We start from the raw sequence: 13252 nt of genomic DNA on the forward strand, positions 1-13252 counted from the left end.
AACACAGTCATTGGATGCCATGCCCTGATCCATAGGGTTACAAAATAGTCTTGATTCGGGATGGCCTTAGCCTCATTTAACGTTCAAGCTCTTCTCTGACTGAGCTTTAGAATCTCCTTGATGTTAAGTACCGTCTTGCAATTAAAATTGTTCATTTAACAATGGTAATTTTAATGAGACATTCACGCAAGTTTTAAAAAGAATCATTTATTTGAGATGATTGTAATGACCAGTGACTAATGGACCATTAGTCCAACCGTAATGCTGATTCGGCTAACGTGATAGGTACATTGAAAACATGATATCAACACAAAATATTAGCAAAATATCTAGGAGTCGGTTTACGTAACCTTGCTGCAGTGTGCTTTTCAGAATAAACCCTGGTTCAATTAGGTCTTTTGAGGGTTGTAACATGGTCTGGTTCACGGTTATTGAAATAAAGGATATAAGGCTCAACTTTGATTTTAACCCACCCCTTCTTCGTGATGTTCCCCAGTCCTACGTTCAGCTAATTCAACATATGCATTCATCCTCCAAGAGAATTTGACGGTGTAAGAATGAAGATGATGATTCAAGTTTCGCTTGAAATGAGAGTCACCTTATTTTCCACGGATGTCAGTGACCTTTGGATTCCTGATATGGTGGTCACCGAATCTTGCTTTGTCTTTTATTGAGGATTTAACGACCTCTTTTGATTTCTTTTGTCTTTGTTTCTCCCTAATTTTTGCCTGGATCAACATTTTTGAAATTTTTTGTCCACCGGGATTACCCTAATTTTTGCCTAAGTCACCCCTTTAGGGGTACGACTTAACGGGTTTTTGATTTTTCCCTTTTTTCTTTTCAATTTTTCTGAAGGGTTGTGACTGCCAAGTCATTGGTCATTGAAGAACCACCATCATAGATTCTAGATCTCATGGTTCTTTCGACACCTCAGGATGTGTGCAAAGAACACCATGTGGTTGATCCCTAAGCGGGATATTTTGTCATGTAATCCAAATGCATAGCCGAATCAACTGAACACTACCCTCCCATAAGTTAAGCGTAAGGTTTTTTTGATTAGAAAGAAATACCTGCTTCTAGGCTCGAAGTGGTTAACTAGGGATTAACTCCTTATCTCTCTAGTGTTTGGGGATTTGAATCAATTCTTGTACATCATCAGCAAGGTTTTATCCGAAAGCATATAATCAGCAATTATGGGTATCTTGTTTTCGTCATCCTTCCTCCAATATTCGCTAAAAAATTAGTTTAATAAAGCAAATGGAAAGCTATTATTTTGTGATTTTTGAAAATAAATGAGAAAATATGAGTGAATACGAATGGATTCGTTCAAAACATGCATGCTCAATTTATTAATACCATCATTTATAAACAACAATGTTTAAAAGCAAGTAGCACTTAACAGTAAAGAAACTACAAATGCAAAGTAATGGCGTGATCTAAGGATTGCCAATGTCGGGGAACTGGGTTTTCCTCTTTCGCTTGTCGGGCTGGTCTTCTTCATAGTTGCTCGTCGAGACCAACATGGGGAATATCATGCACTGATGGACCTTCATGACTAGGCAAAATATTGTTGTTGATTTGAAGACCTCGAGGCATAAATGAGATCATCTTGGAGTTAAGCAACTTTTATACCTGGATTATCAACACTTTACAATCTTCAGTTGAATGCCCTTGTGCCCCAGCATGGAAGTCACATCAGGCATTGACGTCAAAGCCTGGTGGATATGGAGGAATCATCGGAAGCAGTTCTTTCGGCACTATCAATCCATCTTGGATCAAATACAGAAGTACTTGACTGTACCACATTGGAAGTGGATCGAAATTCCTTACTGGCTTCCTTGGCCTTTTTCGAGTGTGTTGACACCGCTGATGCAGAGCTTGTCGTTGATGCCAATGAGATCCTTGTTTTTCAAGAGGGTATTGACCCTGTGAAGGGAATGATGTTTGATACGGAGCTTGTGGAGCTTCCTAGATTGCATTGATTTCTATCTCCTCTTGCTCTTGGTAACTGACAAGGGATTCACTCTCACTAGCCTGGGTATTTGAGTCGTCTTGGATCTTTCCACTTTTGAGCATGCTATCGATGCATATTCGAGCTGACACCAAGCGTGAAAAATCTGGTGAAGTACTACCTATTTTCTGCAAAACATCACCAAATGTTGCTTTGGACAACTATCCCCATTGTACTTTTCGAAATTCGATGTCTTGAACTTTGGAGGCATTATTAGGCCAGACACTGAACACATGTCTGAAGCATTCAGAACGAAAGCATCTTGTCCTTCTATGACTTTAAGCTTCTCTTCTAACACCTGAAATCTTTCAGCAGCCGCCACATGTCGTGGATCTTTGGGTTTCCTCACTGGGACTGCCCCTTGGGAATTTTGTGTAGAAAAAGCAAAACTATGATACTCAATAGCATCGCAAGAGGAGTGTCCATCTCGGACAATGGGACGCTCTTGTATAACTTGGTCCTCGACAAGGATCTGTACAAGCTGAGTTTGAGCAAGATTCTTCACTTGAGGTGGAATGACATTCTCAGTTACTACAGTCCGTTGCATGTTTTCATCTCTCCTTGCTAAGGATCTCATAGCTTCCACAAGTTGGTCCAACTGATTCTTTATCACATCAGCATCCGTCTTTGATGCAAACTGGTTTTACTCCATTATCTTTCAAGTCCAATACGAGTGTCGGGAAATCAACTGCGGATTATGGACAAAGGATGGATGAGCTTCTTTGTTATGGTTTAGAAAGATGATATGAAAAATGATGCATAGATGCATGCGAATTTTTCACTTTGATGTATGAATGGATGAATGAATGAATGGATGAACGACACTCAGGCACATGGATTCAAAAGTTTGAGGTACGGATGGAGGATACCACTGGTTGCTTTCCATATTAGGGATCTCACTGGGTATGATCTAGGGCTTTTAAATAGGAACCCCATAGTCATTGATTCATTTGGTTGTTTTCCGCTTATGGAAAAAGCTTGCCGGTCATTAACTCCCTCAAATGAGCCTCTTCTGGGTGAGATCTTCATACCGACCCACACGGGAAAAGCTTCTCGGGGACCCATACTATGCGACCATCGACATCGGGTTCTAGCCAAGGGTCTCAAAGTCATGGACCTCCTTGATTGTTTGCCGCTTACGATAAAAGCTTGCCGGTTGATAACTCCATCAAGAAGATCTACTTTGAGTGAGATCTTCGTACTGACCCTCGCGAGAAAAGCTTCTCGAGGACCCGTACTACGTGACCATCAATCTTAATTGGTCATAGGTTCAATGTTCTACAAAGATCCTATGAAAACATTGATCGCTTACGTCAAAAGCTTGACGGTCGTCAACATCTCCAAAAGAATCTACTTTAAGCGAGGTTCTCGTATCGACCCTTACGAGAAAAGCTTCTTGGTGGCCCATACTACTCAACCTCTCCTATCTCAAGTTTTCACTCTAGACTCGGGTAGAGAGTCTTTGTTGGTGTAAGCCCTAGAGGCCAATACTTTTGGTACTTGTATCGAATTATTTATTAATAATAAAAGGCTTTTTCTTTATTATGTTTGTTTAATAAAGTCCCTGGAATAGATAATCCGTTTAATGTATCAAGTGTGACTTAATCATGAGAGCACATTAAACATAAGGACACTATTCTTAAAGTATCCGTAGTCGAGCTTTATTATGAAGTGGGATAACATTAAAGCATGTAGACTATTATGTTTATATACTGATGATCAAATCTCATGGATCATGGATAAGGAGTTATCAAGTCTCAAACATAGGTATGAATATTAAGAGTAATATTTATACTGGATTGACCCGCTATGAGAATACTATATAGAATGTTATGTAAAGTGTCATAAGTCATTCTCATGGTGATAATGGTGTATACCACTCTTCGACCTGAAACCACTATGGACCCTAGATGTAGAGTCAAGTGCTTTATTGCTGATCCAACGTTGTCCGTAACTGGATAACCATAAAGACAGTTGATGGGTACTCCACAAAGCATGCTAAGGGACATGAGTGACCTAGATGGAATTTGCCCATCCTGCATAACAGGATAAATGTCTATGGGTCCAATATTGAACTGGACAAGGATGACACGGTCTATGCCTTGTGATCAATATAGACATAAGGGCAAAAGGATAATTATACACATAATTATTATCACAGAAGGATTTGTCAGATCACATGATATTTTCGTGTCTTGGGTAGCAGTGATGTGTTGCTAGATACCACTCACTGTTTATTATGTTAAATGCGTGATTTAATATAATTGCCAACGTCGCGAAAACCTACAGGATCACACACAAAGGACGGATTGATGAGAGATAGAGTAACTAAGGAACACCGTAGGGTACAGTGCACTTAAATGGAATACGAAATATGGTAAGGTACCATACGCTTAAGTGATTTTGGGTATATTATAAGATATGGGCCAAAATACACTTAAGTGGGCTATTTAGCTTGAAGCCCACACAAGTGGTTCTATAAATAGAACCCTTGGGTAGAAGCATTGTCACTCTTGCATTTTTCGTTTCTCTCTCTCTCTCTCTCTCATCCAAATCCTTCATTCGTAGCAGCTAGCACTGAGATTGAAGGAATCCGTTCGTGTGGACTGAGTAGAGGCGTTGTCATCGTTCAACGTTCGTGATCTCCACAAGAGGTAACGATTCTATCACTGATCATGCCCATTCGTAAGGATCATTAAAGGAGAAAATTTTAAATTCTGCTGCGTTTTGGATCGCCATTCTCCTTCAGTCTTTCCCACAAGGCTTCTTGCAATTAAAGTACTATCCCGATTAGGATAAGTAACCACACACGCGAGGAAGCAACCTAGATTAGACTTGACTTGCTTAGGGAGGTGTCCCCAGTAGAGTCGCCAGCTGCCGCTACGCGAAAAATACAGAGTCGCCATCAGTTTTTATTTATTCCAAAGGAAAGGGAAAATATTGAGAAAACCCCAAAGAATGGTCATCGCAACCCCAAATAGGTTCGGAAGTCGGTTATGCAAGGGAAAGGTATTAGCACCCTCACATCCATGGTACTCCATGGGAACCATCTAGGATGTTTACGCTTACGTGTGTATTATTTATCAAATGTTTGCTTGCCAAAGGTTTGCGGAGTGGAGGTGGATTTTAATTTAGTGTATGTGTCAAGGATTGGGTCCTTGTGCCTACGTATGCCCACTTATTGAAGTGAGAAATCAGAGCTCCGTAGTTCGTGGGTTTAAAATTATTTATTTGTTTTGTTGATTTTATTACCTTGAAGAAGGATTTTCGACTGTGTCTCCCTAAGGCTCAAACAAAAGGTTTGAATGTGTTGGATTGTTTTAAGGTTTTGAGAATGTGTTATTGATTTCGGATTGCACTAAAGACTATGGATAAAGGCGAATACCTCGAACTACCAAGCCAAATGTCTTGTGTTCGAAGCATTCAGAATGAGTGTAGGAAAGCTCCGGTATCATCCCTTATTTACAACTTAAGGCTCATGACGTACGATCCTAATCGCCATTTATTGTGTTTTTGAATTTAAATTGGAAAAAGACCGCTTGACGTTGGATCAAGGGTTTGCTTATTGAATTTGATTTGAAAAAGGGACCGCTTGATGTTGGATCAAGGGTTTAATTATCGATGATGAAAGGGTGAATGTTCCTAATGCCTAAGGAGTATCTAATCAAGAAAAAAAAACAAATAAAAGCATACATCAGAAAGGGGATGGGGGTACATGTAAAGTACAAGGGAGTGCATGAAATAAAAGTAAATTCTAAAATCTATCTCTATCTAAACATCCATTAAACCCAAGGTTAATTTCATGAGAAATACTATCTAGGTTAATTGACTAATTGGAAAAATTATATAAGTCCTACAACTAGGGGAACATGCAAGATTAACCTATTTCTAAGTCTAGGGGTAAAATAGTCAATTCACAACTATGGATAAATATCTATGAAAATCCTAATTAAAAAAATTAAATTCTAAACTAAATTTAATGTTTCTAATTATCCTTTTCTAACTTCCCAAAATTTCTAATTCTCAAACTATTTACTTATGATATTTCTAAAAACATTTCTAACATATTCTAATCCTAAAGTTAATACCTAATTAAAATTCTAAAAAAAACTAATTATCTAATCATTTTAATCTTGCTCTAACATTAACCTAATCTAATTTTACATTATTATTTTTGATTAATTAATTCAAATTTTAATACTCCTAAACCCTACAATTCTATTAGCTAATTCAAATTATTTCTAAAATATAATTCTATTAAACTAATTAACAAAATAAAAGAAGGGATGGGCCTTGTATGGACAGAGGGTCTAGTGTGAGGAACACACTTGGGCCAAAGCCCAAGCCCCAAAACTCACATGCCCAAAACCGGGTTTACCTGAACCGGTAAACCACTTATGGTTCTTGAATTGGATAGAATGTTTATACACATCCTCAAGAAATTTTCTCTTCCGGTGATCCCGACGCAACTTCACCTCGATTCTACGACAGAAACAACCAAAATATACACTCATCTCATGCCTCCGGTGAGTTTCCTTGGTGTCTACTAGACTCGACGTAACTCTCAACTCGACGACTCCGATTTGTGTCGTCGTAGTCGCCATTGATGATGCCTTGGTCCGAGCAAAGAGGAAGACGATTACGATTAATGCGTGCACTCATCCATTTCTTGCGACGGTCCAATAACGTTCAATAGATGATTCGTTCGTTCATCATTTACTAGATTCAAAGTTCGTACCTTCAAATTCGACTCGATCTATTATTGTGTGAACAAACCGGAACAAAAACGATATCGCTGGCAAATTGAAGACTTACCGAATTGAACAAGTATCGAATTTTTCAAATGATTTTCAATTTCTTCTCCTTATGTTATGGCACGTGATTCTACTTCTCCCTCTTCTATGTTCTGCTTCTTTCTGTTATCATTGTTGTTCCTTCTTCCGTCATTGCGTGTGGTTCTGTTAAAGGAGCTCCTTTCTGTTAGGAGTTATGGAAGTTACGCAGGTGGTTCAGTTCCTGTTGTAGTGATTAGGGAGAGCCGTTAGAGAGTGATTTTCGGTTCGGTTATGGAGTGATTGGTTCGCCGGAAAAAAAAGAGTTGGAGAAGAATGATCGTGAGTAGTGAAGGATGGATGTGCGTGAGTGATGGAGAGGGCTTTCAGAACGGCTTCTCTGAGATTCTCCTCCGCTGAAGTGCTTGTTGTGTAAAAGACGTTATGCGGAAATGTGGATCAAGAGTGCTTGTTGCACGTTGTTGAGAGAATAATGAACCTGCTGTTATTCTTCTTCGTTCTGTTCTAAGAGTCTTTGGCAAGTTGTGATGAAAAAATTGAAGAAAGTTTCATGAAAAAACTCTCTCCTTATTCATACCATCTCAATCCGTTAACTCTGCTAGCTCCGTTAATTTCGTCGATGCTGGTTTTTTAAACGTTATCACACTGTTAAAGTTAACGATTAGAAATTGTTAGGTTAAAATTCTGTTAGAAAGTTTTTCTTTGAGAGGTTTTTCTGTTAGTGAAATATTGAAGTTTTTTATTGTAATTTTGCAGGTTTTTCCGTTTTTGATTCCGTTGCTCGTTGCAACTTGTGTTGGCTTATGCAGTTTGCTGCTTTATGTGAGTATTTGCCCACAGTGCCCCTTTCTTGAAAATTTATTCCCACAATTCCCCATTCTAAAAAAAATTCCCAAAATGCGCCACTTTTCTTTTAGGTCTCGCCCATTCATTGGACGAGAGGATGAGGCATTTAAAACACTGACTAGGCTCGACCATTGGTTGGCCGAGCTAGTGAAGGATGTTTTTTTTATTATTTTAAAAACTATTATATAATTAAATAACTTTATTAAAATTATTATTAAATAGTTTTCTAATTAATTCTATATTTAAATAATAAAATTGATTTTATTAAAAATAATAATAATATTTTTATAAAATACTAATAATAAAATGTTAATAATAATAGTTTTTTATAATATTAATAGTTTTCTAATATTGTTTTTTTAAAATATTAACAATAAAAATGATTTTTTTTAATATTAATAATATAAATGATTTATTTTTTTAAATACTTATTATACAACTATAAATATTGTAATGAGGCATATAATGAATTGTAAGGATTAATAATTATTTTATTGATATAATGGAAGAAATACATTTTATTTATAGTGACCTCCTGTTCCACATCTTGTGCCAACTTTTTTGCGTTTTCCCTTGCCCAAGTCTTCTTGTCTTTGTCTTGCGGGAGACGGAGATGAGTCGGAAGACAATTCATCATGGGAGTCTTGTTGTTGATGTTGTTGTTGACTTTGATGTTGTTGGAATGTGTTTGGAGGCATATCCATACTGTCGAGATCTTGAATGCGAAAAGAAGGGATATTCATTAGATGGTCATCAGTGAGGTCAAAGTTGGGTATTGAATATGGGAGTTGTGTGTAGGTGCTAGATTGAGTGTGTTGGATAGGAGGATAGTAGACATCATCAGGGTTGTATGTAGGAGTGAGTTGTGCGAATGTGGTGTTAGATGTTTGGGGTTGAGAATGAGGGTTTGAGTATTCAAAGTTGGGTTGAGGAATTGGAGTGTATTGTATGGGTGGGCGTAGGTTGGTTTCTTGTTGATATTGTTGGTTGTAATAGTAGTTTGTTTAAGGGAATGGACTGTGGGGATTATGGTGTTGGGTTGAGGTGGAATAAATTATGTGTTGTTGTGTGGTATGGGTGTGTTGGTAAGTTTGTTGAGCTGAGGATGATGGTTGGGCCCTAAATATGGATGTGTATGTGAGGGGAATGTCTTGATGTGGGGGTGATGTTGTTTGTTGGGTTGAAGAAGCTACACGTTGACGGGGATCATTCAAAAATTGTGTTGGAGCAACGTGCATAAAAGGAATTGATAAAAACCAATTCATGTATTCTCTACCCGGCTTAGACTCACCAATTACCGAGTTTCCTTGTAACACCATATGCCTTCTTCATTTCCATTCTTTTAGCTCTTCTTTGTTTAAATCTTGCCAATGTGTGTCCCAAGCTTGGGCCATAGTCATGTTATGGTGTTCACTTAGACATCTTGGCTGAGACGGTATTTGTTGTTCAAATCCAAATTGTAGTTTGACTCGATCCGTTTGATGCATCTCAACGGTAAAGAAACATACCATATATGTTGTTGCACTCCAAACTCGGCTGTCACTATAATCAGGCACTGAATATTGTATGTACGACCTCCAAATAAACTGTTAAAAGAAATATAACTATTAGAATGTATAAAATAAATTTAAATAAGTTGAATATTATAATTAATCATTCTTATATCGTTTTCTTCCATGTGTTCTATTGCAACACGGTACCCTCGTATATGATGATGAGGATTATTTCCGTAATTCATACCTCGTTTGCACCATCTTGCATATTAAAAAAAATACCTTAAAGCGACGTATAAATAATTTTGAGAAATATAAATTGCATTTAAATGAAAATCGTTACCATAATGCATAAGGATGTGATGGAACCTCGTTATAACCGGGGCTAACAAGGGTATGCGTGTGAATGCCCATACAGTTAGTAATACAACACAACCTCCTATGCTATTGACTCCTTTATGGGTTGCCTTGCACATATGTCTATATAGTGTCGCCAGACAAGTAGAACCCCAATTGTATGTGTTACATTTTTCTAGGTCTCCTACTAAAGGTAACCAAGAAGAATGCAATAAATTATGACTCTTATCTGGCATTAAAAAAGTAGCAATTAAAAGTAAAATATAAATTTTTGAATGAAGAATATTTTCTGCCTCGGTCGGGTTATGGTTATTTTTCAGTTGTGTTAATGCGGCTTCTAACCAAGCAATTTTGACAGAAGCCCCATTTTTATCTGAAGCTGTTGGTTCGATGCCCAATTTTCCATGTAAACATCATTGGTTACGTTTGTTGGGCCATTAACAGCTTTACCATTGATTCAGAGACCGAGTAACATACTCACATCCTCTAGTGTGATAGTACATTCACCCGTTGGTAAATGAAACGTATGTGTCTCGGGTCTCCATCTCTCTAACAATGCAACAATTAATTTAGAATATACTTTTAGACTTGTAATCTTGGCCACATTTGCAAAACCGGCTAGTTCCAAATACGGTATTATAACCGCACTTAGTTGAATGTATGTATGCGAATGGACTCAGAACCTACCATCTTCCTGAAATTCAAATAAAAATGGTAATAAATATTTGATGTGATATTTACATATTGAATTTGTGAAATAGATTTGAAAGAGGCTTACGTATTCAACAATGTTTGCCGCTGTCCCACGGTGTGATTCGCCCATCCACAACAAAGACATTTTGGAATAGAAGATAGTGAATATTTGTAGAGAGTAAATATTTGAAGAGAGTAAGTATTTATGAAATAGAAATTGAAGGAAGATGATGAGAAAGAATTGTAGAGGAAAGGTTTATTTATAGTGGTAAGAAATATTAAATATATAGGTTACAATTGTACATGGTGATTGGACTAGTAAGGGAATGCATGCAATTTGTTTTTGCAAGGAATCCCTGCAACAACGATTCCCATGCTGATTGGAAATTACACTGCAAAAAAGCATGTGTGCAGACTCGTCCCTTTGATGGCCGAGTTAACCCTTGTATTATGTTGCCTCGTCCAATGGAATGACGAGCTTAGCCATGTGACGTGTTGCCTCATCCAATGAATAGGAGAGCTTTTTATTCTAGGGTTATGACTCGTCCAATGAATGGGTGAGCTTATTCATCTAGGGTTTTCATGTTTTCTCTCTCTTCCAATTGAAGGACGAGCTGCATGTAATATTTCTTCAGGGTTTTGTTTACTAGGATTATGTTTTGTTGACTATAAATTGCATTAATATCTTCATTCATTCTCATCAAACCAAATCTACTACATTTATATCTTTACTTATTTTCATCTAACCAAATATTCTACATTCATATCTCCTTCATCTAACCAAATATTATTCATATCTTCATTGATTCTCATCAAACCAAATCTACTACATTTATATCTTTACTTATTTTCATCAAATCAAATATTCTACAATCATATCTCCTTAATCAAATCAAATATTCCACATTCATGGCTCAAAGAAATTTAATTGTGTCTATCCATTCCGAAGGGTCCCTTTTCACAGATGCAAATGAGGGATTCTCATTTTGCAATACGAATTTGCATATGTTCAAAATCCACATCAACTCCGACTTCCATCATTTAAAAGACCGTATTGAAAAAAAGTTACAAAGTTATGTTGAAGACATCATTTATCGCCATCCATTAATTAATGGAGATAATAATACCGTCTTTTACATAATGACACCCATTGAGACTGACGAAGATGTCAAGTCGATGTTTCAATGTCATATAACATTATCTCAATTACCCACCATTGAGATATACGTTCGTCTAGTCGAAAATCTTGAAGAACAACCGAGTCACAATGAAAATCTTGAAGAACAACCGACTCACAATGAAAATCTCTGTTATCCAACGCAATTTGTACAGTCACACGAGTACGGAATGAGTCAAGTCATTGACGAAGAACCGACTCAAAATAATGAACCTTTCATACCAAATGAAGAGGTAGGCGAGAATAGTGAGGATGATCTTGAGGAGGTTCGATTTGAAGATCTATTTGGTGTTAGCGATGATGATGGCAATGAAGACATCTTCGACACACCGACCGTTGCACTAAGAGTGCAACCAATTAGTTTGTACAACCCACCCGTGCACATGCAAAACATAAGTTTGGATGATGCTGAACCAATCTCCGTTTTTGGAAGTTTCATACCAACTCACAATGCTGACGAAATAGAGGAGGGCATCGAGTATGAAAATAAGGAAGAGTGTGTTCTGGTGTTGCAACAATGGCATATAAAACGTAGTCTAGATTTTTCTGTGGTTAAATCTGATAATGTACGTTTTGTCATCAAATGTAGAAATTCAACATGCAATTTCAAATGCAGGGTCTCTTTGCGTAAGGGCAACTCAAGGTGGAGAGTTGGTAAGTCTGGTGGGCCTCATACGTGCATAACCACTTCCATGTCACAAGACCATACAAAACTCAGTTCAGAAATGATTAGTAAGATCATAATGGAGCTTGTAAATCAGGACACTTCCATTAAGGTGAAGGTTATCATCGCTCATGTTGCTGAGAAATACAGGTATATCATATCCTACAAAAAGGCACGGATTGCAAAGTGTAAGGCAATTAAGTCGCTGTATGGAAATTGGGAGACATCTTACAACGATCAGCCGTAGTGGATACTGGTAATGAAAACATATCTACCAGGTACCATTATAGAATTGCAATCCTTACCTATGATTTCAAATGATGGTTCACACTTGGGTGACCAAAGGATATTTCATCGTCTATTTTGGGCATTTCGACCATGTATACGTGGTTTCGCGTATTATAAACCTGTTGTGCAGGTTGATGGAACATGGTTGTATGGCAAGTACAAAGGGACTCTGTTGATGGCTGTGGCATAGGATGGGAACGGGAACATATTTCCGATAGCGTTCACATTGGTTGAAAGTGAGACAATGGAAGCTTGGAGTTTCTTTCTTAAGAATTTAAGAATACACGTTACTCCCCAAGCAAATCTATGTCTAATATCAGACATGCATGAATCGATAAAGAGTGCATATAACAATCCGGAAAATAGATGGCAATATCCTTCATCATCTCACGTCTATTGCATTAGACACATCACGCAAAACTTCATGCGCGAGATTAAAGACAAGGATCTACACAAACTAGTTGTTAACATGGGTTATGCGTTAACAGAGGCGAAATTTAACTACTATCGGGGGGAAATCTGAAGAATAAACAACGACGCTTTATCATGGATAGACAACATCCCTCGGGAGAAGTGGGCAAGAGCATTTGACGGAGGGAAACGCTGGGGTCACATGACAACTAACCTAGCAGAAGTAATGAACTCGGTGCTAAAAGAAACCCGAAACCTTCCAATCACTGCATTGGTCAAATCTACGTTGTCGCACCTCAAAAAAATGAGAACACGACTTAAGCGAAGCGCAATCGCACGCTCACAATGATGGACTGAACAGAGTCGCCACCGAACTTTATTTATTCCTAAAAAGGAAAGGGGAAATATCGATAAAACCCAAGAAAGAAAGACAATGATTATGGTCGTCGCAACCAATATCAGGGTTCGGGAGTCGATTACGCAAGGGGAAGGTATTAGCACCCCTCATGTCCGTTGTAC

At 37.8% G+C, this 13252-nt stretch overlaps 1 protein-coding gene across 1 annotated transcript; it reads left to right on the top strand.

Annotated features, from left to right (window-relative positions):
• The first annotated feature begins 11333 nt into the window (after positions 1–11333).
• Positions 11334–12281, top strand: LOC127094965 (uncharacterized). Its single transcript, XM_051033720.1, has one exon. It carries the CDS (start codon positions 11334–11336, stop codon positions 12279–12281), a length of 948 nt encoding a protein of 315 aa, XP_050889677.1.
• Positions 12282–13252: the final 971 nt, after the last annotated feature.

Source organism: Lathyrus oleraceus, chromosome 6, assembly GCF_024323335.1.
Source record: "Lathyrus oleraceus cultivar Zhongwan6 chromosome 6, CAAS_Psat_ZW6_1.0, whole genome shotgun sequence".
NCBI lineage: Eukaryota > Viridiplantae > Streptophyta > Magnoliopsida > Fabales > Fabaceae > Lathyrus > Lathyrus oleraceus.